Genomic DNA, 21,238 nt, shown 5'->3' with positions numbered 1-21,238 from the left:
TATGGAAAATAATTAACTTTATCACAATATGCTAATATTTTGAGAAGGACCTGTATAGCTGATTGAGAATGTCAAACCTTAATGTAATTCTCAGTTCTTAACCACATTTCAATAATACATCTTTTAACTTGTTAATCAAAGACTACTAATTTTATTCAATACATGTGAAAGAATATAAAATCATCATACATCATTTCTTTGGATATACTTGTTTATATGTTTGCAAAAGATAAGACAGATAACATGTGGCAGATAATATGTGGCTCCACACAGGCCTCTCCAGTCTCTCAGCTCCACAATATGAGAACATGCTTGTTTCACTCCTCACTGCTTCAACTGTGTGTTTTAATAATTATTGCATGGATTACACATAAGGATATAAGGATATTTATTGTAACTTTTATGGAGTTAACTGTGAGCAGTTACTAAATATTGCATGGATTACATGGAAAGATCGCACCTTATTTTGACAATGCATATTTATATTTAGCCCCCATCCCCCACCTTGATATTACAGTTAGGATTTTTGGGGGAATGTGTCTCTTGACAAACTTGTCTTTCGCAAAATTGCCCTGTATAAGTCAGATTGAATAGTGAATTTATGAATAACAGTTTTCAAATTTTGCCACAAATTGTCTATTGGTTGTATTTCTGGAATTCGAATGGATCTTCCATCATTCTGCTTTGATCTTTTATTAAAGCTATGGTTGCATTTTTAGGGCCGCTGTCCCGCTGTAAGGTGAACTTTTGTCCAAGTCCTTAGCAGCCTCAAACATGTTTTCTCCTATGACTGTCATGTATTTACTGCTGTCTTCCCAACAAGCCTGACAACCTTCTCTGAAGAAACAGATTATGCTACCACCACCATGTTTTACTTTGGGGGGGTGGTTTTTTTTGCATTAAAGCCAAGAAATCCAATTTTGGTCTCCCTTGATTGGAGCCTATCTTCCACATGTTTCCTGTGCATGCCCTACAGCAAAGTGGAAACAGGGCTTCTTATGGCTTTCTTTTTGCCACTTCCATTTTTTTCAAAATAGATGGACTTTTGAGTGCATGACTAATTGTTATCATGTCAACACATTCATTCACCTGAACTGTGGATCTCTGCAGCTCCTCTACAGTTACCATGGTCTCCAGCCTGTCAGGGATGCCATCTCTTGGTGTTTATCCCTGACCTGCCTGCTGTGTTTATTGGTGTTCATGTGACGGTTTCTTCTTTAAACATTCTCTAAGAAACCGGTGAGGCCTCCACAGAACAGTTGTAATTATACTGAGATCAGATTATAAGGAAGTGGACTCTATTTACTAATTGGGTAATTACTGTAGTTGTTTAGAGTCGATTTTATTTAGGGGTACGAGTGTTTTCATATTAGTGAAAGCATGCATACTTTTCTTTCCACTTCAGAATTATGTAATACTTTGTGTTGGTCTATCATGTAAAATCCCATTAAAATACATTCAAGTAAAGACAGTTTCTTCCCCCAGGCTGTTTCTCTGATGAACATTCAATAGAGTACAAAACAACAGCATACAGATGTTGCAAATGCACCTTTTCTATTAGATATGTGTATATTGTACATCGTAAATTTGTATATTCTGTAATGCAAAAACAGAACAAAAGAGCAAAGTGTACCGGAGTCAAATTCCTTGTTTGTATGCACAAACTTGGCAATAAAGCTGATTCTGATTCTGATTCTGATACACATGACAAAAGGGTATGAATTCTTTTGGCAAGACACTGTGGGTCAAAATTGCTCATTTGTTACCATCATTATATTTTAACTATTTAAATAACATTTAACTCATTTTAGTATTGTTGAAATGTGGATTTTGTGATATTAGAAACCAGAAATCCAAACTTTTAATTGGGGTTAAAATGTTTAAAATCCATTCATAGTCTTTCCTGACAGAATGTTTCTACTTTGGGCTTCTTTTAAAAGATGACAACAGCTGGCTGTTTCTCTGCACCTTGTATAAAAGCTACAGATGGCTGTGTTTGTGTCCCTTGGGTCATCCCTGAGTGCCTTACTTCATAGGGTGATGTACTCACACCAATGGGTGAATCATCAACTTCTTTCTAAAGACTGGAACTAGTGAACCATAGGTAGAACCAGGACAAAAGTCTGTCTGAGACTTATTTTGGACTGTAGAAAAAGACAACAGTTAAAACATTTGACATTTATTGACAGAATAAACTATGGTGGGGCTGGTAAAAATGCTTTATTGGTTGTGTAAAATGATGACTGCACCCAAACAAACTTTTGTTGAAAAGGGGAATGAAAATGACATTGCCTCCTGACCAAACTGTGAAATTGTTGTTGAAAAGTAAAAGATGAACGGGCATCTATTGGTCTCTAAACGTGGATCCAAAGTTGATCAAATAGGTTAACCAAGCACAACTTTCAGTGTCTGTGTTTAGGATAGATGTGGACAGGACCGGTCAATCTGAATTAGCCTTCAAAACATGTCCACTTTACTTAAAACCTTTGGTTGTTTGTGTTTCCGCTATATGTGACAAAATTCTGAAAGAATTATAAAGAATAATTCCCGATGTTTTACAACAAAGAAGTAACCCAGATAACATTGGATGTCCCTCAACTGCAGGGAAACACTTTGTTACGGAGCTAAAGAGGACTCATTTTGCTTTCGGGTGTTGCTCTCGAACATGAACACCACAGAGATTTATGGTTATCTTATACCAGAAGCTATGTCTCCGTTCACACCTGGCCCCTAACATCAGGCCTGGGATATCTGATCACATCTGGACAGCACTATATACAGGCATTCAAGGCACATTTAAAACGGGTTCCCTCAGACCACCCTTAGAGGTGCTCGGTACACTGAACGTGGCTCATCCTTAGACACACTGAAGGACCACCCTGTGACTTGACCTCTGTCTAGCAACAGGAATACCTGGATGGTTTCTTGTTAGGAAGTGAGTTACTATAACGATTAAATAAGCTTTTTGGAATACTTTTCACATCTGTTAAGTGACATCATGGGTCCCATTGGGAGTTTGCAGCTGAAATAACTCTACAAAATGGATTCAGATGATTTGCAACAATGCTGATGACTAAATAATATAGATTAAATGTACCGCCACATTACAGATATCAGCAGATCTAATAATCTCCTGTTTACTGTTCAGGTCACAGAGTGTTTACATGCGTGTAAAGCAGGATACATTTTAATGCCCAAAGTGAATCATCAAAGTGAAGAAGTCAACATGAAATGACAAAAAAAACATATAATAATAAGAGCACTCAAAAAAACTGTCACAAACACAGCCGAATGCTAGTCAGATAACGGTCCTGCTTTTCAGTAAAAATTATGTTTATATAATTATATATATTAAATTAAAATAGGTCCATATTAGCTCTGCATGAGTGAAAGCTATCAGAGTTTCTCACGTGCAGCTGAACTGCTGTAACTAATATGTCAACATGCAGATACTAAGCTTTTTGATGCAACGTTGTTAAAGGGGCATTTTGCATACTGATAACAGATGCCACAATCATATGACCAGCTCAGTAAGAAGGCTGGAATGGCAAAGTGTTTGGAAGGTGTGGAATTGATTGTTTTTAAGAAGATGCATCTGATGTCAATATAGTTTTTGTCAGCATGCTGTTTGCAGTGTGTTGCCAAGCTAAACCTGAGCAACCAATGTGTCAGCAAGCAACCAATGTGTCAGTGGACACTTACTGTGGTGTATGCTGCCAAAAATGCAAAAAGACACCATGGTGGTCATTTCATCCTACAGCCAAGTGCAACAAGGATCCCAGGAACATTTTCCACAACTCATGATGACACTCAGCTCTCCTGCTCACCTGACATTTTGGCAGTGGGCTTTGGGAAACAGTGCCAAGTGATTACACTGTAGACCTCTAGAGAATGTGTGAGGAACTGAAATGTAGAGCAGTAGGATAGAGAGTTAGGAAAAGACAATAATTAAATAAAGACGGGATTGTTGGAATTTTTAAAGATGACTTTAGGTGATGATGTTGAATTGTTTCAGTGTCGAGTTGTTTTCCACTCTTAATGCCTGACCTATCTGCTACCCCTTCCAACTCTAATGTCTTGGAGTACCATTGTTCTTTGTATACTGTTCCTCAAAATCTTTTTATACATGCTGTTTTAATGTAAAGTGAATTCAAAATAACACAGAGCTGTTGGCGGGGACTTTCCCAGCCCATAACATATTTTACACAAAATTGTGACCCCTCTGGTAAAGATATGTAAAAACCCTAAAATAAATAAATCTCACATTTTATAAATTTAATAAGTGAGGGAAAATTCCAATGTAAAGAAATGCTTTGAACCAACCTACTAGTGGCACAATTGTGTTGGGAACCCTGCCTTTAATTCGGGCCCCTTTTTGCTTATAATGCAAGACATTTATAAATATAGTAGCCATGTTGTAGCATACATGTGAGGGTCCCGGGTTATACCCACGCTTTTTCATGCCATTTTTGCCTTGTGAACCATTTCTGCATTCATTTGGTCACATGTTATGGATCATTAACATGCAAAGAGACCCAATGAGGATTTACTCTTTCTACAGATTGGTCACATTTGCAGTCAGATGTGACCTATCTGTAGATGAGGTCCACATGTGTTGGTGATCTGTGGTGGGAAGCCTATCAGTAATTTTCTGGATTGTGATTGTGGCCTTGTTTTGTTTTCAGTGAAGATTTCTATTTGAAGTAAACATGGAGGCTATGTTCAGTATGCTTTGCCCTAAAGTGTTACCTCTTCTTGCAGTTGATCACAAGTGAAGCAGCGATAATCTTTCAGGTACGTCAAGGTTTGCCTCCTGTGTCGAGTGTTTCAGAGTTGGGCTGTGACATATGGATTCTTCTGCTGTTGCGGTACCCCTAACTGTTTCACTTCTTCCACTCCTTGACTGCAGTTTAGTTTAAAAGAAAATGAAATGAAGTAACAACCCACAACACAGACCAGTGGAGACTGAACTGCTTTCAAAGTCCAGTAGCAGCAGCAGCTTGGGCTGTGCAAGTTTAACGTCAGATTTGTGAGAAAAGACAAAAGTAAGAAGACCTTGTTTGATAAAGCACCCATCTAATATATTAATCGGTTTCTAACATGTCCATCCATCCTTTCATTAATCCATGTAACAATCACCATGATCATAAAGGGAAAAGGATGATCTTGTTAAGCAGTGGATAGGCATAACATCCTAGGATGATGCCTTTGGGGGCCAAATAAATAGAGAATTCATAAAGAAGGATCAGGCAGATGGGGAAAATCACAGGAAGTCCTCCTTGAAAAATGATATAGCAAATAACAAGAGAACAAAGTTTTCCAAGCAGAGCAAAAAGACTGCAGCCCTTCTGGTTTTAGCCAGGCATGACAGTCCAAGCAAGAAGCTCTCCAGCTGTAGGTATGGCTGTAGATTCAGTCCTTCTTCCAAGATTTGGCCAAGCAGCAGATGGAACACAAGCAGTATCTTGCAGGACATGACCAAAGTGAATATCCATCTTTGTCTGGGACAGAAAAAGGGCAGTGAATTTGCTTCGTGGCAGATGTTTGCAACCTCAATGACAGGCTTGGTATCAGTTTACACCAACGCTGCCAGGACGTCAGCAGACTCCAGCACATTGTCTTACTCATCAGTTGACCCTGGAATCAAATTAGGCAGATGATCTGCAGTCTCAGAAAAGAGGCAACAATGTTGTCTGCAGACTATAAATAATCAGCATTCCCCTTTAACTGGGCAGGTGTGGAATTTGCAGAACCCGGGATCTTAGTTCGAGGGCATTTTCCTAGAGTATGATCTGAGCCTTGATTATGTGCAGTCTTGCTTAATACTGTTCATAAATTGGAAAGTATTAGCCAATACTTCGACAACTGAAAAGGAATTTTTATAAAGACCCAAAAGGTTGCCAGAGAAGAAAGAACTGAACCTAACGGGTTGACTGAACAACAAATTGACTTTTTTTTTCTAATTTGGGAAATCTTAAAGAAATAACAGCACTTAATTCATGGTGATACTTCAATCTAATCTATTCAACAGTAATCAGATCTGTACCAAAAGAATGGATGACTTTGAATGACTAAAATAATGATTTTAGAGATAATCTGCGAAGAGCAACATAAGACATAATGAAACTATAAATAGTCTGCAGTAATTTGTGATTTTGCTTTTGGGCAATTTGTGGCTTACATTGTGAATCCATTTTGAGATGCTGCTTTGCAAGGTGTTGCAATGCTTTGGACAGCCTTCACGCAACATGACACCTCAAATTAAGAGCAAGTAGGATTTTATATTCTGCAACAGTTAAATAGCATGTAAAACAATGATGTAACACACTATATATGAAATGAGGAGGTATTCTCTGTAAATATCTGTGTATATGTGGGTATGCATGTGGGCAGCATTGCCTTTGGGGGGTGTGCGCTCCTCTTCTTTCCAACACACCTGTTGCAGCGCGTCTTGCCGTCAACATAGTTGGCTCATGTTCTGCCTGTCTTGTTCTTCTAGAGGTTCTGTTGTCTTGCGTACTATGAATTCTTGTCAGGTGTTGGCTTTGGTTTCTCTTAGATTTAGAATGTGCAAGGCAGCACTTCACGCTGTTCCTTTAAAGGCCTTAAATCAAAAGGAAAGTTGCAAGGTTTTACCTCAGCAATAAATGTAAAAGTGGATTTTAAAAGGTGAGCTAAGATGTGGAAAAGTCATTGGTAGAATCAGCACTCATGGCATGATGTACACCAGTCACTTTATCTGAATTTTCCCAATCTCTCCCACCTTTTTTGTGCCACTATCCCTTTGTCTAGCTTGCAGCCCAGGTTCTAGATGAATTCGAAGATGAGGACATCGGATTCGGACTGGTGGATGAAAAGAAGGCCTCTGCTGTTGCCAAGAAGCTAGGTACAGTTTCCAGAAACACTGCTTGTGAAATTATTTTATGCCTGAACATAATGTATCTAAAGTGCCTTGAAAAGTATTTACACCCTTTAACTTTTTAGGTTTTATCATGTTAAAACCATAATTTTCAGTGTGTTTTAATAGTTGTTTTTTTTTGGAAGACACTCACTCAAGTGGTGCAGAGTCATAAAGTCATGAAGATGATAAATAGGTTAAGATTCTGTTTTACAAATAAAATCTGAAAAGTTTGGTATGCATTTGTATTCAGCCCAAGAGAGTCAACACTAATTATTTAATTATCTAAGTCATTCAAAAGTAAGAATATGCTTAGATCTAAAACCTTCCATTGTTGCTCTGCTTCTATGCCAGTATTGTCCTGTATTTCGCTCTATCCATCATCCCATTAACATTGTCCCTGCTGAAGAAACGTATCAACAAAGTATGATGCTGCCACCATGTTTAGTGGTGGGGATTATTATCACACAGCATTAATTGTCATCTCACTGGACCTGAAGAACTTCTTCCACATCTTTCTTGTGTCCCCTACATGGCTTGTGGCAAACTGATGAGGGGACTTCTTGTGGCTTTCTTGTAACAGTATAACAATCTTTCCATTTCTTTCCATTTCTTTTTCCATAAAGGATAGATTTCTGAAGTGCGCCACTAATATTTGTTCTGTCAACAGATTCTCCTCTTAAGCTGTGGATTTCTGCAGCTCCTCCAGAGTTTTCATGGGCCTCTTGGATGCTTCTCTGATTAATGTTCTTCTTTCTCCTCTCTCCATTTAGGTGCACAATCATGTTTTGGTAAATTTACATTTGTGTCACACTCTCCATGTTCAGATGATGGATATTTACTAATTAGGTGACCACTGAGGGTAACTGGTTGCACTGGATTAGATTTAGGTGTGCAGGAATAAAAAAGGGCTGAATACATTTGCCTGCCACACGTTTCAGATGCATTGGATTACAAAAGTCTGGAACTATGTATTCTTTTGCTTAAGCAAACATGGATTCATTTGTGTTGTTCTATCAATAAATGGCAATAAAATATAAAGAAATGTGTGGTTGTAACTTGACAAAATGTGACCAAGATCAAGGTGCATTAAAACTTGTGCGAGGCATGTGATATTGTCTATCCTCTTACTTTATTAAAAGAATATTAAAACAATTAAATTCAATTCCAGTTTGGACGTTTTTATTATTTTTCTCAGGTTTCTCCAGAAGGAAGGATATAACGGAGACCAGATGGTTTATGGACCAACAGGGACCTCAAGTGTTTTCCAAAGATATGACACTCTCTGAAAATGTGACCAGTAATCTAAAAATTAAAATTGGTCCCAACCTTAGTCCTAATGAAAACTATGATTACAAGCCAGAAAATAATTACCTACCTCCACCAACTCTGCCAGGAGGAGTGGCCAAATGAGAAATCTTGTTGATTGTTCTGTGATTTGCTAAAAAACAAAAATCCTAAATAAATAAAATCTTGAGAGCCATTATTTCATCCCAAAACAAGAAGAGTCGAAATGCATCAATAAACTTTCCTGTATCCTATGATGCAAGTATGTAAACATCAGGTGCCAAAGTTATTAACAATTCATGTATATTAAAAGTAGTTTTGTGATTTTTTTCTTTCCGTTTTTAAGTTGATCACACTGTGTAGGAAAATTGAAATAGAAATTCACGATTTCTTATTTCTCCTGATATAAAGGTCAAAGCAATCCTCACTAAGTTTTATATAACTGGAGCTGTGAAAAACCAGGACCCAAGTCTATCTTGTCACCACATGCAGTGAGCAGGACAGCAAAGGAAGTGAAACAAATTTTACAAAGCTCATTGTTAGAGCGCCAGCAAAGACACTGTGGGGACCAGTCACCAAGTCTCCATAACCGCCATTAAACATTATCATCACAAGTGTAAATATGTGGAGTTTGCAAACATTATAGGAACTTAAACTGGAACTTTGTGTTTTTGTCAAATGAGACTGGCGTTGGACAATTTGGAAATACTCTAGGTAGGTTTGGATGAATATATGGAGAAGCCCCTCACTGCCAATGTAAAGCATAGTGGAAGGTCCGTGATGCTGTGGACCTGTTTCCCTTTTCTGAGAATCTTGTTGGGATGCATAGAATCATGAACTCTGTAACTGTTTAAAATAAAAAAATATTGTGGTCTCAGAAAACTAGAAATGGTTTGCCCTTGGATCTTTTCACATGAAAATGATCCGAAACACGGCCAAATTAACACTGAAATGGTTCCTCAGACACAAAATGAAAATTCTTCTATTGCAATCGAAGTCCCCAGACCTGAATCCTAAAGCAAACCTGTGGGGTGTGCTTAAGAGAAGAGGGCATAAGAGAGGGATGAGTGAGGGGTGGATATGATTGAGATGCTTAAGAAAAACTGCCTTTTCCAGCTGTGAATGAAACCTATTCTAGTCTTGTAAATGAATGTGGAAAATAAGATTTTGTCACAGATAAAACTCTTTTTTCTCACCAGGTCTAGATGAAGTCGATAGCATCTATATCTTTGCAGACAATGAGATAATTGAGTACGATGGGGAGCTGGCTGCAGACACCCTTGTTGAGTTCCTATATGATGTAAGTAACATCAGTGGAGATAAACCAATAGGTGTTGCAATTCATTTATTTGCAAAAGTTACATGCTCACCTGTTGTCAATTTATTCTAGAAGCAGGGTTGATAAAATAGATGTGAATAATAAATATAAAGAGACACTTCTGCTTCTTTGTCTCCTGTAAGGTGATTGAAGAACCTGTGGAGATCATCGACAACGACCGAGAGCTGAAGGGTTTCTACAACATGGATGATGTCATCAAACTGGTTGGGTACTTTAAGAGCGAGAGATCCCAGCGTGAGTTGAATATTTAATAAATTAAGCATGATCCCCACACTGAGCGTCAAACAGCATTTTTCTGTGCCAAGATTCCTACTTGAAATGTAATTGCTTTTATTTTATTTATTTTTTATAGATTTCATAGAGTACGATGATGCAGCTGAAGAGTTTCACCCTTTTGTCAAATTCTTCGCAACATTTGACCCCAAGGTTTAAGTTTAAATTGCTTGTTTTGTGCACTACATAATGTGTGTTTTTCTTTCATGGGAAAATGTATTGATGTATGGTAGACAAAAAATTGCCTCAATCAGCTTAGAAACGCTGACATTACATTTTGTTGCTTGTGCAAATTCTCAAAAATATTTGAATGCAATAAAAGCACGAACCGGAGCGCATCCACCTATTTCTCAATCTGCGCACAAAGGAAGATCTCCTACTAAAACAAGACTATTGAGCAAACAGTGTGTCTCTCTAAGTCATGATGGATACATTTTAAAAGACATTTCTGTAAATTCCACCCAGAGTAAACTGATTTTTTGATAATTAAAGTTCAGCTTTGTTTGCAACACCCCAGATTGCAGAAAGCTTTAGGTAACTGATGCAGGAGAAGAAATAGAGGTGGAAGCAGCCTGAAGCAGAACCTGGCTTTACCAAAAACAAGGAAGGGATTTCACAGAAATATCATACTATAAAAAATGGCTGTGGTATATGGTATCTATGCTAATAAAGGTATTTTCAATAAATTAATTAATCAACGTGTTTTTACTTAACCTCTTAGCAATTACTTAATTGGCTGTAATTTCTAAAGCATTCAAACTGCATTTTCAGACTGCATTTGATTTTGTTTTCCAGATTGCTAAAAAGCTAAAACTAAATCTGAACGAAGTGGATTTCTATGAACCCTTCATGGACGAACCCGTAACTATTCCAGGAAAGCCTTACATTGAGTCTGAGCTTGTTGAATACATCGAACAGCACGACAGGTGGGGTTCTGTGGGATCCTAAATTATGGCATATTCAAAGTCATCTAATGCTAATGATACATACATCATGCAGCATCATGCAAGGAGCAGATGTCAAACCATTGAGAACATGGTTTTAGGAAAATGTGTGGTCATAAAATTTTTGATGTTTTCCTGTTTCAGACCTACTTTGAGGAAGCTCCAACCTCACAGCATGTATGAGATCTGGGTAAGAGGGCGGGAATATCTGCAGTTAATACAGTTGTTCCATGTTAACACATTTACCTATTTGCAGCACGTTCTACTTATTTTGTAAATAAGTTACATCCCCTATTGTCCACTTTTTGTGAGCACAGGAAGATGATATTAATGGAGAGCACATAGTTGCTTTTGCTGAAGAGGATGATCCAGGTAAATTGTTTCTAAGTACCTTCTCCTTAGTTGCTTTAAGGATGTATTTCTTCACATTTACAACTACAAAGAAAAAAAGGATTAATAAATGAATAAATGTCAACGAACCTTTCTATAGATGGTTTTGAATTTCTGGAAATCCTGAAGGAAGTAGCACGTGACAACACTGACGACCCCAACCTCAGCATCATTTGGATCGACCCAGACAATTTCCCCCTGGTTGGAAAATATACCTTTATCTTGATGTTGTTCCAAGATTTCTCGTTGTTTTTATAACCTCCACTACTCATTTTTTTATTAGAATACAAAAGCATTATTGTGCTTTTCCTTCTTTCTGTCTCACACTTTCAGCTGGTACCATACTGGGAGAGAACGTTTGGTATCGACCTATCGTCTCCTCAGATTGGTGTCGTCGATGTAAAGGACGTAAGAATTTGTTACTATCCCACACAAGTTTGAGTCTGTTCCACACTGAGGGCCACTTTAGTAGGTACACCTTGCTGGGTTGGACCCCTTTCTGCCTTAAAAACTGCCTTTTTTCTTTGTGACTTAGATTCATCAAGAGAATGAAAGTTTCCTCAGGGATTTTAAATTATACTGACGTTAGAGGATCACACAGTTGCTGCAGATTTGTAAGCAGCATGTTCATAATGAGAATCTCGTGTTAATTGCCCAATTGCCCCTTCTTGCTAAACAATCAACTGCGATAAACTACTTGGGCAGCTAAGTTCAGTTTCATTTCCCACATGCAGGCCTAATTGATGCCGGTCCCGTAAAATAAAGAAAACACTTAAAACAGGACCTAAATGACAACATGAAGTAAGCTAAAACATTTCAAAAACAAAATGTAATGCCCCTATATAAAGACAAAAGGGGTCCGTTTTTTATAGTTTTTCCTAACTTGTCTCCCAGATCTTTGTAGTAAAAAAAAGAAATACAAAAAACACATCCAAAGAATGATGACATCACCATTTTTCACATTCAAATAAGGACAAAGCACCTTACTAATGAGACATGCCATTTTAAGAGATAAATATCCAGATTACATCAGATAATATTCAGACCCTGGTTTCACTAAAACAAATCAGTCACTCAGGTACATTATGGTAAACTTCAAACTAGGATTCATTAAAGTTTCTCAGTTAATAATAACTCAAACTGGACAATGTCCTTCCGTAAGTGTATTCCCTCTCCAGCAAGAATTGACTTAATGGACATCATTCATCAGTTGGTTTGCTTGTTGGCTGAAGGTCTCTGGCACATGGGGACTGTGCAGTCTCTCAGCCATCTCCGACTTATTCATTTCAAGACATTGAAATGAATAAATTGAAAATTGGATGACCAAAAGACTGCCTTGTCATTTGATAATGTTAATGTTTCAGACTTTTAGTTTACATAAATTGTTTCGGTTTACCAGTTTAAAAAAATGAATTGAAACATTAGGATACCAAATAAATTTAATTAGTAACTTTGATGACTTTCAGTTTTTCAATAATCTTTTTTCCCCATCAGCTATACTAGAAAGCTATATAAATACACCAGTGATGTATTTGTGTTCGGCAGGCTGACAGCGTGTGGATGGAAATGGATGATCAGGACGACATGCCGACAGCTGATGAGCTGGAACACTGGATTGAGGATGTTCTGTCTGGAAAGATTGATCCTGATGATGATGATGACAAGGATGATGATGATGACGAAGATGATGATGATGACGATGATGATGATGACGATGACGAAGATGATGATGATGACGATGATAATGATGACGAAGATGATGATGATGACGATGATGAAGATGATGATGACGATGACGAAGATGACGATGACAAAGATGATGATGACGAAGATGATGATGATGACGAAGATGATGATGACGAAGATGATGATGATGACGAAGATGATGATGACGAAGATGATGATGATGACGAAGATGATGATGACGAAGATGATGACGATGATGAAGATGATGATGACAATGACGAAGATGATGATGATGACGATGATGATGACGATGATGAATAATTGTTTGTCTTTTCCGTCACTTTGCCATTATTGGAGATACACCAAAGTATTTCCATTAATATAAAACATCTTGCAGCAAAAAGATTCGTCTTTTTGTTTCATGCATGTTTTCCCATACTGGGCTGTTGTAATGACCCGATGGGAAACACTGTCACTTAGGAAGGAGGCTTCCAGTAAAACAAGAGGATTTTCTCATGGAAGGCTTGGAGGGTTCACATTTAAGATAACAATGGTATATGTCCTTTTTTATTGCCAATCTCCCACTTCTGGACAATAAATGTCAATAAATGTAAAATCAGTCAGAAACAAACTTCTTAAAGGGTTCAGTATTCCATTTATCCGTTTCTCATTTTCTTAAGTTTACTATTACCTTGTTCCACTGATAATGAAAACAAACTCATTATTGTTACAGCTTGAAATTAAGAAATACAATTTCACTGGACAGTCTTAAAATCAATAAATCAATCTTGAAAAATGTATGTTGTGGGCAATAAACTTGAGATCATTTTCTGTTTGTGTTTTTAGTTTTAAAAACAAGATTTTTATTGTTATTGCACTATGAGGTTAAGTAATTTGGGGATTCTGAACTGATCTTATTAGTCTGAATGTATTTGTGTGTACGTGCGTGTACATAGTAGTTTTCTGTCTTGTGTCTCTCTGTGTCTGACATATAAGGGGCTATCTAGGATGCAACCCACTTCTTGTTGGTTGACTGCTGGGGCAGGCTTCAGCCCCCTGTGCAACCTTGTGCAGACTGGGTAAAAAAAGAAAAACACAAATTGATGGATCATGGTGATACAACAGCAGCTAAACTTATCATTAACAACATTTAAAAACTTTTGAAATAAAAGTAAATCAGTAAAAATGACTGTTGTGCAGAAAACAATTTCTTTGTTGATGTCAATGAGAGGAAAAACTAATTGCCGTATCCCACATTTGGTCATCATTGACTCCTTCAATTTTAGAGGTTAACAACAATTTTCAAGACCACAGATTGAAAAAGCTCAAAAGGTTTGTCTGTAGACATACTTGCCTCTCTTAAGCTATTTGGTGTCTTTTTAACTTTTAATTTTTATTTATTTTTTTTATACCTTATTTGTAAATGCTTCAACATACAATGCCAGTCAGACTTTCACCGTCACTCATTTTCGGCATAAATGTTGTACAATTGGCCCAGGCATAAAGTTAATGATACCAATAGCTCCGTTAATGACCTCTTCCGGGACAGAGACTCTACCGAACAGTAAAAGTAGGGCCAGGCATAATTTCTATAAAATAAAAAACAAAATAGGTAATGGCAGCTAGAACTGTAAAAAAATGTAGCATAGAGAGAGTCATCCCAGATCCCAGAAAGGTGATCAGTACATCCTACAACAGACTAAACAAATAACAGCGAACCAAAAAAATAACAAAAACAGGGAGCTATTTTCACAGGAATAAGATGTTTCAGTATTGTGGAGGGTTTTCTTATACAAGAGTAGACTGATTTTCTCGATAAATTACTACTCCTATAAATTCATAGAATGCCATTTTTCCAAGTTCCAAACAGTCTGCTTTAAAATATCCTGCTCAAATTTGAACTAAAAGGCTAGCCTTATCGGAGTGATTACCTTTTTCTTCAAAAGGCAAAATTGTCATATCCACAGGGCTGTGTGGAGCTTGGTGTAGCTGCCGTTATGGGCAGCTCTCATATTTAATTCATTATCCTTAAGTTTCAGTTAAAACTGGCTATAAATACATATTAGTATTTTTTTATGAAACATTCAATAACTTTCAGTAAATTCATGCAGTTAAGAATCCATTTATTTGGTTAAAAACACATTAAAATGTAAGGGGGGAACTTATTTTTTGTTTCACATTCCACATTGTTGCCCATGGGGAATGTTTGGCTGGTGTACAATAAGGAGCCACACGGAATACTCTATTTGACATCTGCAAGAGACTGGTCTCAAGAAGTTTCCCCAGAAGACAAAAGTGTATTTTTATGTGTGAAAATAAGCTGTATAAATAATTTTTATTCCTCTGGAGTTGATGCGGCCAGTGAGGTACAAATTTATTGTTTTATTTGTATCTTTTATTTATATAGATTCTATATTTTCCATGAGCTAATGTAGGTTTGTATTTCCTTTCTTAGTTCTGACGGCATTTTTGGGGCATCGTTAAGACATGTAAAGACATGTTGTCCGCAATAAATGTCTGTTGAAACCCAAAAACAATGTTGAGCATTGATTGAACTCAAGAGGAGTAACACTTGGTGTGTGTGTGTGTCTACTTCCTCTGATTGCAGGGAGTGATCAGTAAGTTTCCTCACAGCTGGAGTTTGTCAAGCTCAATCAGGAAGAATTTAAAGGAGTGGATTCCGTGAGGCAGATGACGAAGGTGAACCTTTTTAAATCTTTAGATATGTGGATGGATGAAAAATTAACGTGGAACTCCCATATAGAAAAAAACTGTTGTCAATTGTGAAAAGGTTAATAATGTGCCTCGAAGTTTGTCAGGCAGAGATTGGGGAGCAGAGAGATCTACACATCATATGATCTATAGAGCAATGATTAGATCATCCCTAGACTGTGGCAGCTTTGTATTTGGTGTTGCAGCTAAAACAGCTCTTCTCAAGCTGGACAGGATCTAGGCAAAAGCCCTGAGAATCTGCAGTGGTGCATTTAGAACCACTCCAATACCAGCACTGTTGGTTGAAACGGGTGAGACTCCTTTAAGACTTCAGTACTTGGTTAGGTTAACAGGGCTTATGCACAATTCAGCTGCTAAGTGCCTCTTGGAAGAGTGTTATGAATTTGTTAAAATAAAAAGAGCTAATTTTCTCTTTGGTGTCCAGCAGGTTGCTAGAAAGGCAGTTCTGGGAAGTATGGTCATAGGTTTAGTTTGGTCACCCATTCCTTTTTGGCTTTTGCCAGAACCTGAGGTACAGTTAGACTTACTGGGGCTTAGTAAAGGTTCTGCCAGCAGGCGGGTCAGTGATTTTATATTTGAGAATAAAGATCAATATTGTTACATTTTTACAGATGGATCCAGGGATCCCAGCTCAGGAAGGGCAGGATTTGGGGTTTATATTATGAATCATTAGGTCAAACAAAGTATTCGTGTCACTAATTGTTCCTCTGTCCATTCTACAGAGTTATTTGGCATCTGGTGGGCGTTAGAATGGGTCCAGGATTATAAACTGTTGGAAAAATTTATATAAGTTATCATTGCTTAGTTTGGATCATGTTTATGTTTGAAGTTCTACTCTAGTTAAGATGATTCCTGTGATTGTTTTTAGTGTGGAAAAAGGGTTTGTGGACAGTTAAGGAATGTTGTCTGGAGTGGATCAATCCTTGGACATGACATGCTTATACCATACATGGGAATGACCACTCTTCTAAGTTGAAATCTCTGTAAGAATTGACTGAACCAATTCCTGCTTTTTGCTTGTTGGACTGTGAGTTGTAAATAAAAGGATGGTGCAAAGATTTCTCCCTTTGTGAGAAGGAAGTCGCTGTGCTGACAGAGGACTGTCTCACCATTGCAAGTCAAACTTACTTGGTTCACCTTGTGTCTTATTTTACACTTGTCTGTGTTTATCAGCTTTCTAACTGTAACATTTCTTGGTCCTTCGAGCCGGATCGCTAGAAATCTGCCGCCCGGGGCCCAGCGGTGCGTGTGGGGTTTCCTGTCTGCGCAGGCTCCAGAACATCTGGAGAACGAAAATCCTGCACAGTGAATTCTGTGTTGGTAACCACCAAATTGACCGAGGGGCACCGGGAGGGTGGATCAACGCATTCCGACAGATAGTGTGAACGAACGCACAGGTAAGACAGAACCAACTAAGTATATTAAAAGAAATACGCAAGCTGGTAACATAACTGCAGTTTAAAAATAAATAAATAAATAAATAAACAGGAGTCTTGAGTTTAGAGGTACTCGTAATTTCAAAAGGAGATTCAAAAGCAACCGACTCCATGGAAAAATCCTGAGTTTAAAAAGAAATAGTACATAAAATACGGAAAACCTAGTCTAGGTGATTTAGGCCTATAAGTGATTGTGTGTTGGTGCATGTGTGTGTGTGTGACAACCCGAAACCTTGCTGGTGTAAACATAAAGTTGTTGACTGCTGAGGTGTGTCGTCTGACTTGGATATTAGGTGCCATCATATCTCAGTCTAAAACTCCTGCATTCTCCGAGATTAGAACTCAATGCGGAAACCCGGATCAAAACCAGGTGTTTGATCTAGAAGCCTGTTTTCTGGGAGATGTTGGGGGCCCGTTTGAGGAATTGTGTTTTGATTTGATGGTACAATATATGTATAATAAATACACCTCTGTTATATATATATATACACTCGTACTCGTACTTGTTGTCTTCCGCTTATCCGGGACCGGGTCGCGGAGGCAGCAGATTCAGCAGAGACACCCAAACGTCCCTCTCCCCAGACACCACCTCCAGCTCCTCCGGGTGGAGCCCAAGGCGTTCCCAGGCCAGCCGAGAGACATAGTCCCTCCACCCACAATTATTCTGTCTGTGGATGTCTCTCCAGCAACAGTATCAAAGAAACAGAGATACATTTAATCATTTAATTAAATAATTGTTTCCCACACGTCTTCAGGAATCTTCAGGGAGAGGAGTAAAATGCTTCCCTAATACACTGCCGGCTTCTCACGATACAGACAGAAAACACCTGCAAGCTTTAACCATGAATAATAAACACTCATTGTGTGACCACACTAGAAGCTACTGTTTAAGGATTTTTCTAACTCTCAAAGCACAACTAAAAACTCCTAATAATAATCAATCTATAAGCAGCAAAGTCCCAAATATATTGTAGTTTTAGCTACTAAAGATAAGGCATTTATATTTCCACACTACTAATAATAAGGCATTTATATTCCCCATTTTGATTCCACAAGGAGATCACTCCACATAGGGTGCAGCCAGCTCCAGCCCCTGAAGTCCGTCCATCAAAGCACACATCTGATAAGTAGGAGGTTTAGATTCAGCACTCCCCTTCTCAGTTGTGGCAGTGATGAAACGAACCATCAGAGCCCTGATGCATGGTACACAACAACAACCACAGGTAACCATTATGGCAACAAAAATAGCTATAGAAATCATTAATGACATGACTAAACCCTTTCATTTGCCAAACATATCAGTGAACCATTGCTCCAATATATTGTCAATCCCTGAATGCTCATGCATAGTTTTACTCAGAGTTCTCAATTCTTCTAAGGCTCGGGTGACAGATCCGTCAGGAGCGGTGTTATTGGGGATAAAAGTACAATACATATCTCCAAACATGGCACAGACACCCCCTTTTTCAGCTAGCAACATATCCAACGCCATTCTGTTTTGTATGGCCATGAGAGAGGTGGGGGCTAGTTGTTCTGAGAGACCTTAAACAGCATCCCGGGTTAAGTTGGCCAGTCGTAGTACATTGTAATGAATATAATTAATGCGGTCTACATTCTTGTTAGGAGTTATTGGAATAAACGCTGAGATTACGGGGATATTTTCAAAGCCGGCTGCTACTCAATTCACTAATTTATACTCATCTGGGACTCCTCTGGGCACTCCAATTGCATCAATATAGGTGGGAGAGTTCTGCGTGAGGTCAAAGGAGTTAGTTGAGCGCTTCCTTAACACATGTCTGTGCCTCCGAGCTGTTAGGATAGAAGGTAGATGAGTATTAATTCTTTTTATGGCTTGACCAATTAACATCAGTGGTGCCTGTAATCTGACCATAGCACACACCCCCCACGCTTCCTGGGGGATCCTAATCAAAAGTCTCCTGTCACCACAATAATAGTATAAACCAGCTCTAGCCCACCTTCCAATGTTTGAACCAGGTTCAGTTCGATTACACCAATCCTGTGGGATTTCACCTAGAAGCACAATAGCATTTGGAGAGTTAAAATTGAAACATGTATAGCTTCCATTGCCTTTATAAGGGGTTAATGGTCCAGCGAGAGTTTTATTGTTAATGGGCGGAAAAATAGTAGCCATTGTGATACAGTTAGTGGGTGTAGCTGTCTTGGTTATATTTAGCATACAGTTATAGCCCCAAGTATCAGAGGGGTACAGAGGAGCAGGTTCAGTGTAAAGGGAGGGTCTCACAGCTGCACAGGCTGCACAGTTAGACATATGATTTTCTTGCGCAGACTCAGCCATCCATTCTAGCCATATGTTAGCTTCAGTAAATCCTGTTTCCAATGTTATAGGGTCCTTCGCAGTATGTACATCTACATAATGGACAAGAGATGGCCCAGGACTGGGAGTAGGTGATGCTAGTTGTACCTTAATAATGCCTTTAGGGTCTTTTCCTGATTTGTCAACACAAAATAATACCCATTACTTGTCTTAAGATCGTGGGGTGAGTTGGACATATGTCAGATATCGAGTGGTGAATATGAGGGGGTTCGCAGGTCCACCAGGTGTTGGGGTGGTTCTAATGAAGGATATATTCTTTCGCAGCTGTCCTAAGTTGTTCCTGCGGTCATAACGATGAGTGTAATTACCTGATCCCAATTTCCACACAGATTCCGAGACAATTCACTGGGGTGGCCTCTCAACACACACATATAGATGTCATAACCACGCCAACCCACTTGGTTGGTTCCACAATTAATAATGTTACATAAGTCAAGTTGTGCTACCGTGATTCCTTTAGTATTAGCATGGAAGGTCAATTTGGCGCCATAAGGGTCAGACGGGCTGTGCATAACTATAGAAGGGGGCTGTTTAGTTTCGGTGCACCCACCGGTACCCTCCATTTTGGTTATTAGTGCGGCCGCTAGTACTGTAATTAAGCATGCCTGGAACCGACAATGCAATGGAACTCGCTGAAATTTAATCATCCTGTGAACTTTAATTAATCCTTTCAGAGAGAAGATAAAAAATGAATTAAAGCAATATCAACATACACCTCTTACTCCAGAGCAGACAGAAGGATTCTTTTACATTAACTATGCTTTAGGCCCTGCTGCCTCTGCCTTACATTTGCCTGAGGACTATTGCATTTCCTGCTTCTGTAGTCTCAGGGTGCTTAAAACCTTCTGATCCTTAGCAGGGATGTCTTGACCCCTTCTAAGTGGAGGACATCTTCTCAGTCCTATTAATTAACTGTGTTTCTTAATTAAAAACAAACAATGTCTGGGTTCAATCACTACAATCCTTATGGCCCCTGAACAGTAAGCACAACAATAGATGAATATAATAAAAGAGTAAAAATGCAATAGCATATAAAATATAACTTTTGTTAAGTAAAAACCATAAATTTAAAATTTTATTTGATTTTTTCTTGTCTTATCTCGTCCTTTTGTCCTCCGGGTGGCGCTGTCTCGCTGTTCGTTGGTCCCTTATACAGGTGACATCTTGTGCGCTGGTGTCTGTTGGTCTTCTTTCTTCAACAACTAAGGTAGACCGCCTAGCTGTCTGACAGCTCAGGGGATTATTCTGCCCCTTGTGATGAAGCTGTGTTTCCTCCAATCTCCTCCAGGGTCTCCCTGGTTCCGGTGCCTCGGCGCACTGACTCCAATGAAATCACGTGTCTCCTTTGCCCTTCAGCCTCACTGCGTGGGATGTCCTCTCTGTCACCTGATATGGTCCTGTGAACCTTGGCTCCAACCACTTTCGCTTGATGACTCTCAACCACACCCACTCAACCTGGGGTGTTGTTGGCTCTCCTGTAGCTCTCTCAGATCCCATAAGCTTGTTGTAGGTTTCCACCACCGTCTGTAGCTGAAAAAAAATAGTCTTTGTGTGACAGATTCTGTAAATCACCTGTAGATGTCAGAACTTCTCCCCGTGGTCCCGGAAAACTCCTTCCGGTTTCCAGCTCGTATGGAGTGTATCCTGTGGTTGAGTTCACTGAACACCTGATTGACATCAAAGCAAGAGGTAATGCATCAACCCATGATAATTTAGTCTGTGCACAGATTTTAGCCAATTTGTTTTTCAAGTTTTGATTCAAATTCAAAATTCAAAATTCAAAAGATACTTTATTAATCCCCGAGGGGAAATTAGAATTCCAGTACAACCCATCCAAACATACATCATGACACAAGACAAGGGGGGACGGGTCACCGAGGCTTTGCTGCCCACTCA

General features: G+C 38.7%; 1 protein-coding gene across 1 annotated transcript in view; it reads left to right on the top strand.

Moving 5' to 3' along the window:
• The window catches only part of LOC124880036 (calsequestrin-1-like), a 32,331-nt gene extending 18,683 nt beyond the window's left edge, over window positions 1-13,648 (top strand). The window contains exons 2-11 of the mRNA XM_047384913.1: window positions 6,793-6,886; window positions 9,385-9,485; window positions 9,647-9,758; window positions 9,877-9,950; window positions 10,593-10,723; window positions 10,886-10,931; window positions 11,059-11,113; window positions 11,232-11,332; window positions 11,465-11,539; window positions 12,677-13,648. Coding sequence (XP_047240869.1) covers window positions 6,793-6,886; window positions 9,385-9,485; window positions 9,647-9,758; window positions 9,877-9,950; window positions 10,593-10,723; window positions 10,886-10,931; window positions 11,059-11,113; window positions 11,232-11,332; window positions 11,465-11,539; window positions 12,677-13,138 — 1,251 coding nt within the window. The 3' untranslated portion in view covers window positions 13,139-13,648. The remainder of the gene's footprint in view (window positions 1-6,792; window positions 6,887-9,384; window positions 9,486-9,646; window positions 9,759-9,876; window positions 9,951-10,592; window positions 10,724-10,885; window positions 10,932-11,058; window positions 11,114-11,231; window positions 11,333-11,464; window positions 11,540-12,676) is intronic.
• Window positions 13,649-21,238: the final 7,590 nt, after the last annotated feature.

The sequence above is a fragment of the Girardinichthys multiradiatus genome, chromosome 14, assembly GCF_021462225.1.
Source record: "Girardinichthys multiradiatus isolate DD_20200921_A chromosome 14, DD_fGirMul_XY1, whole genome shotgun sequence".
Taxonomy (NCBI): domain Eukaryota; kingdom Metazoa; phylum Chordata; class Actinopteri; order Cyprinodontiformes; family Goodeidae; genus Girardinichthys; species Girardinichthys multiradiatus.
The sequence above is the reverse complement of the archived record's forward strand: the minus strand, read 5'-3'. Positions and strand labels throughout refer to the sequence as shown.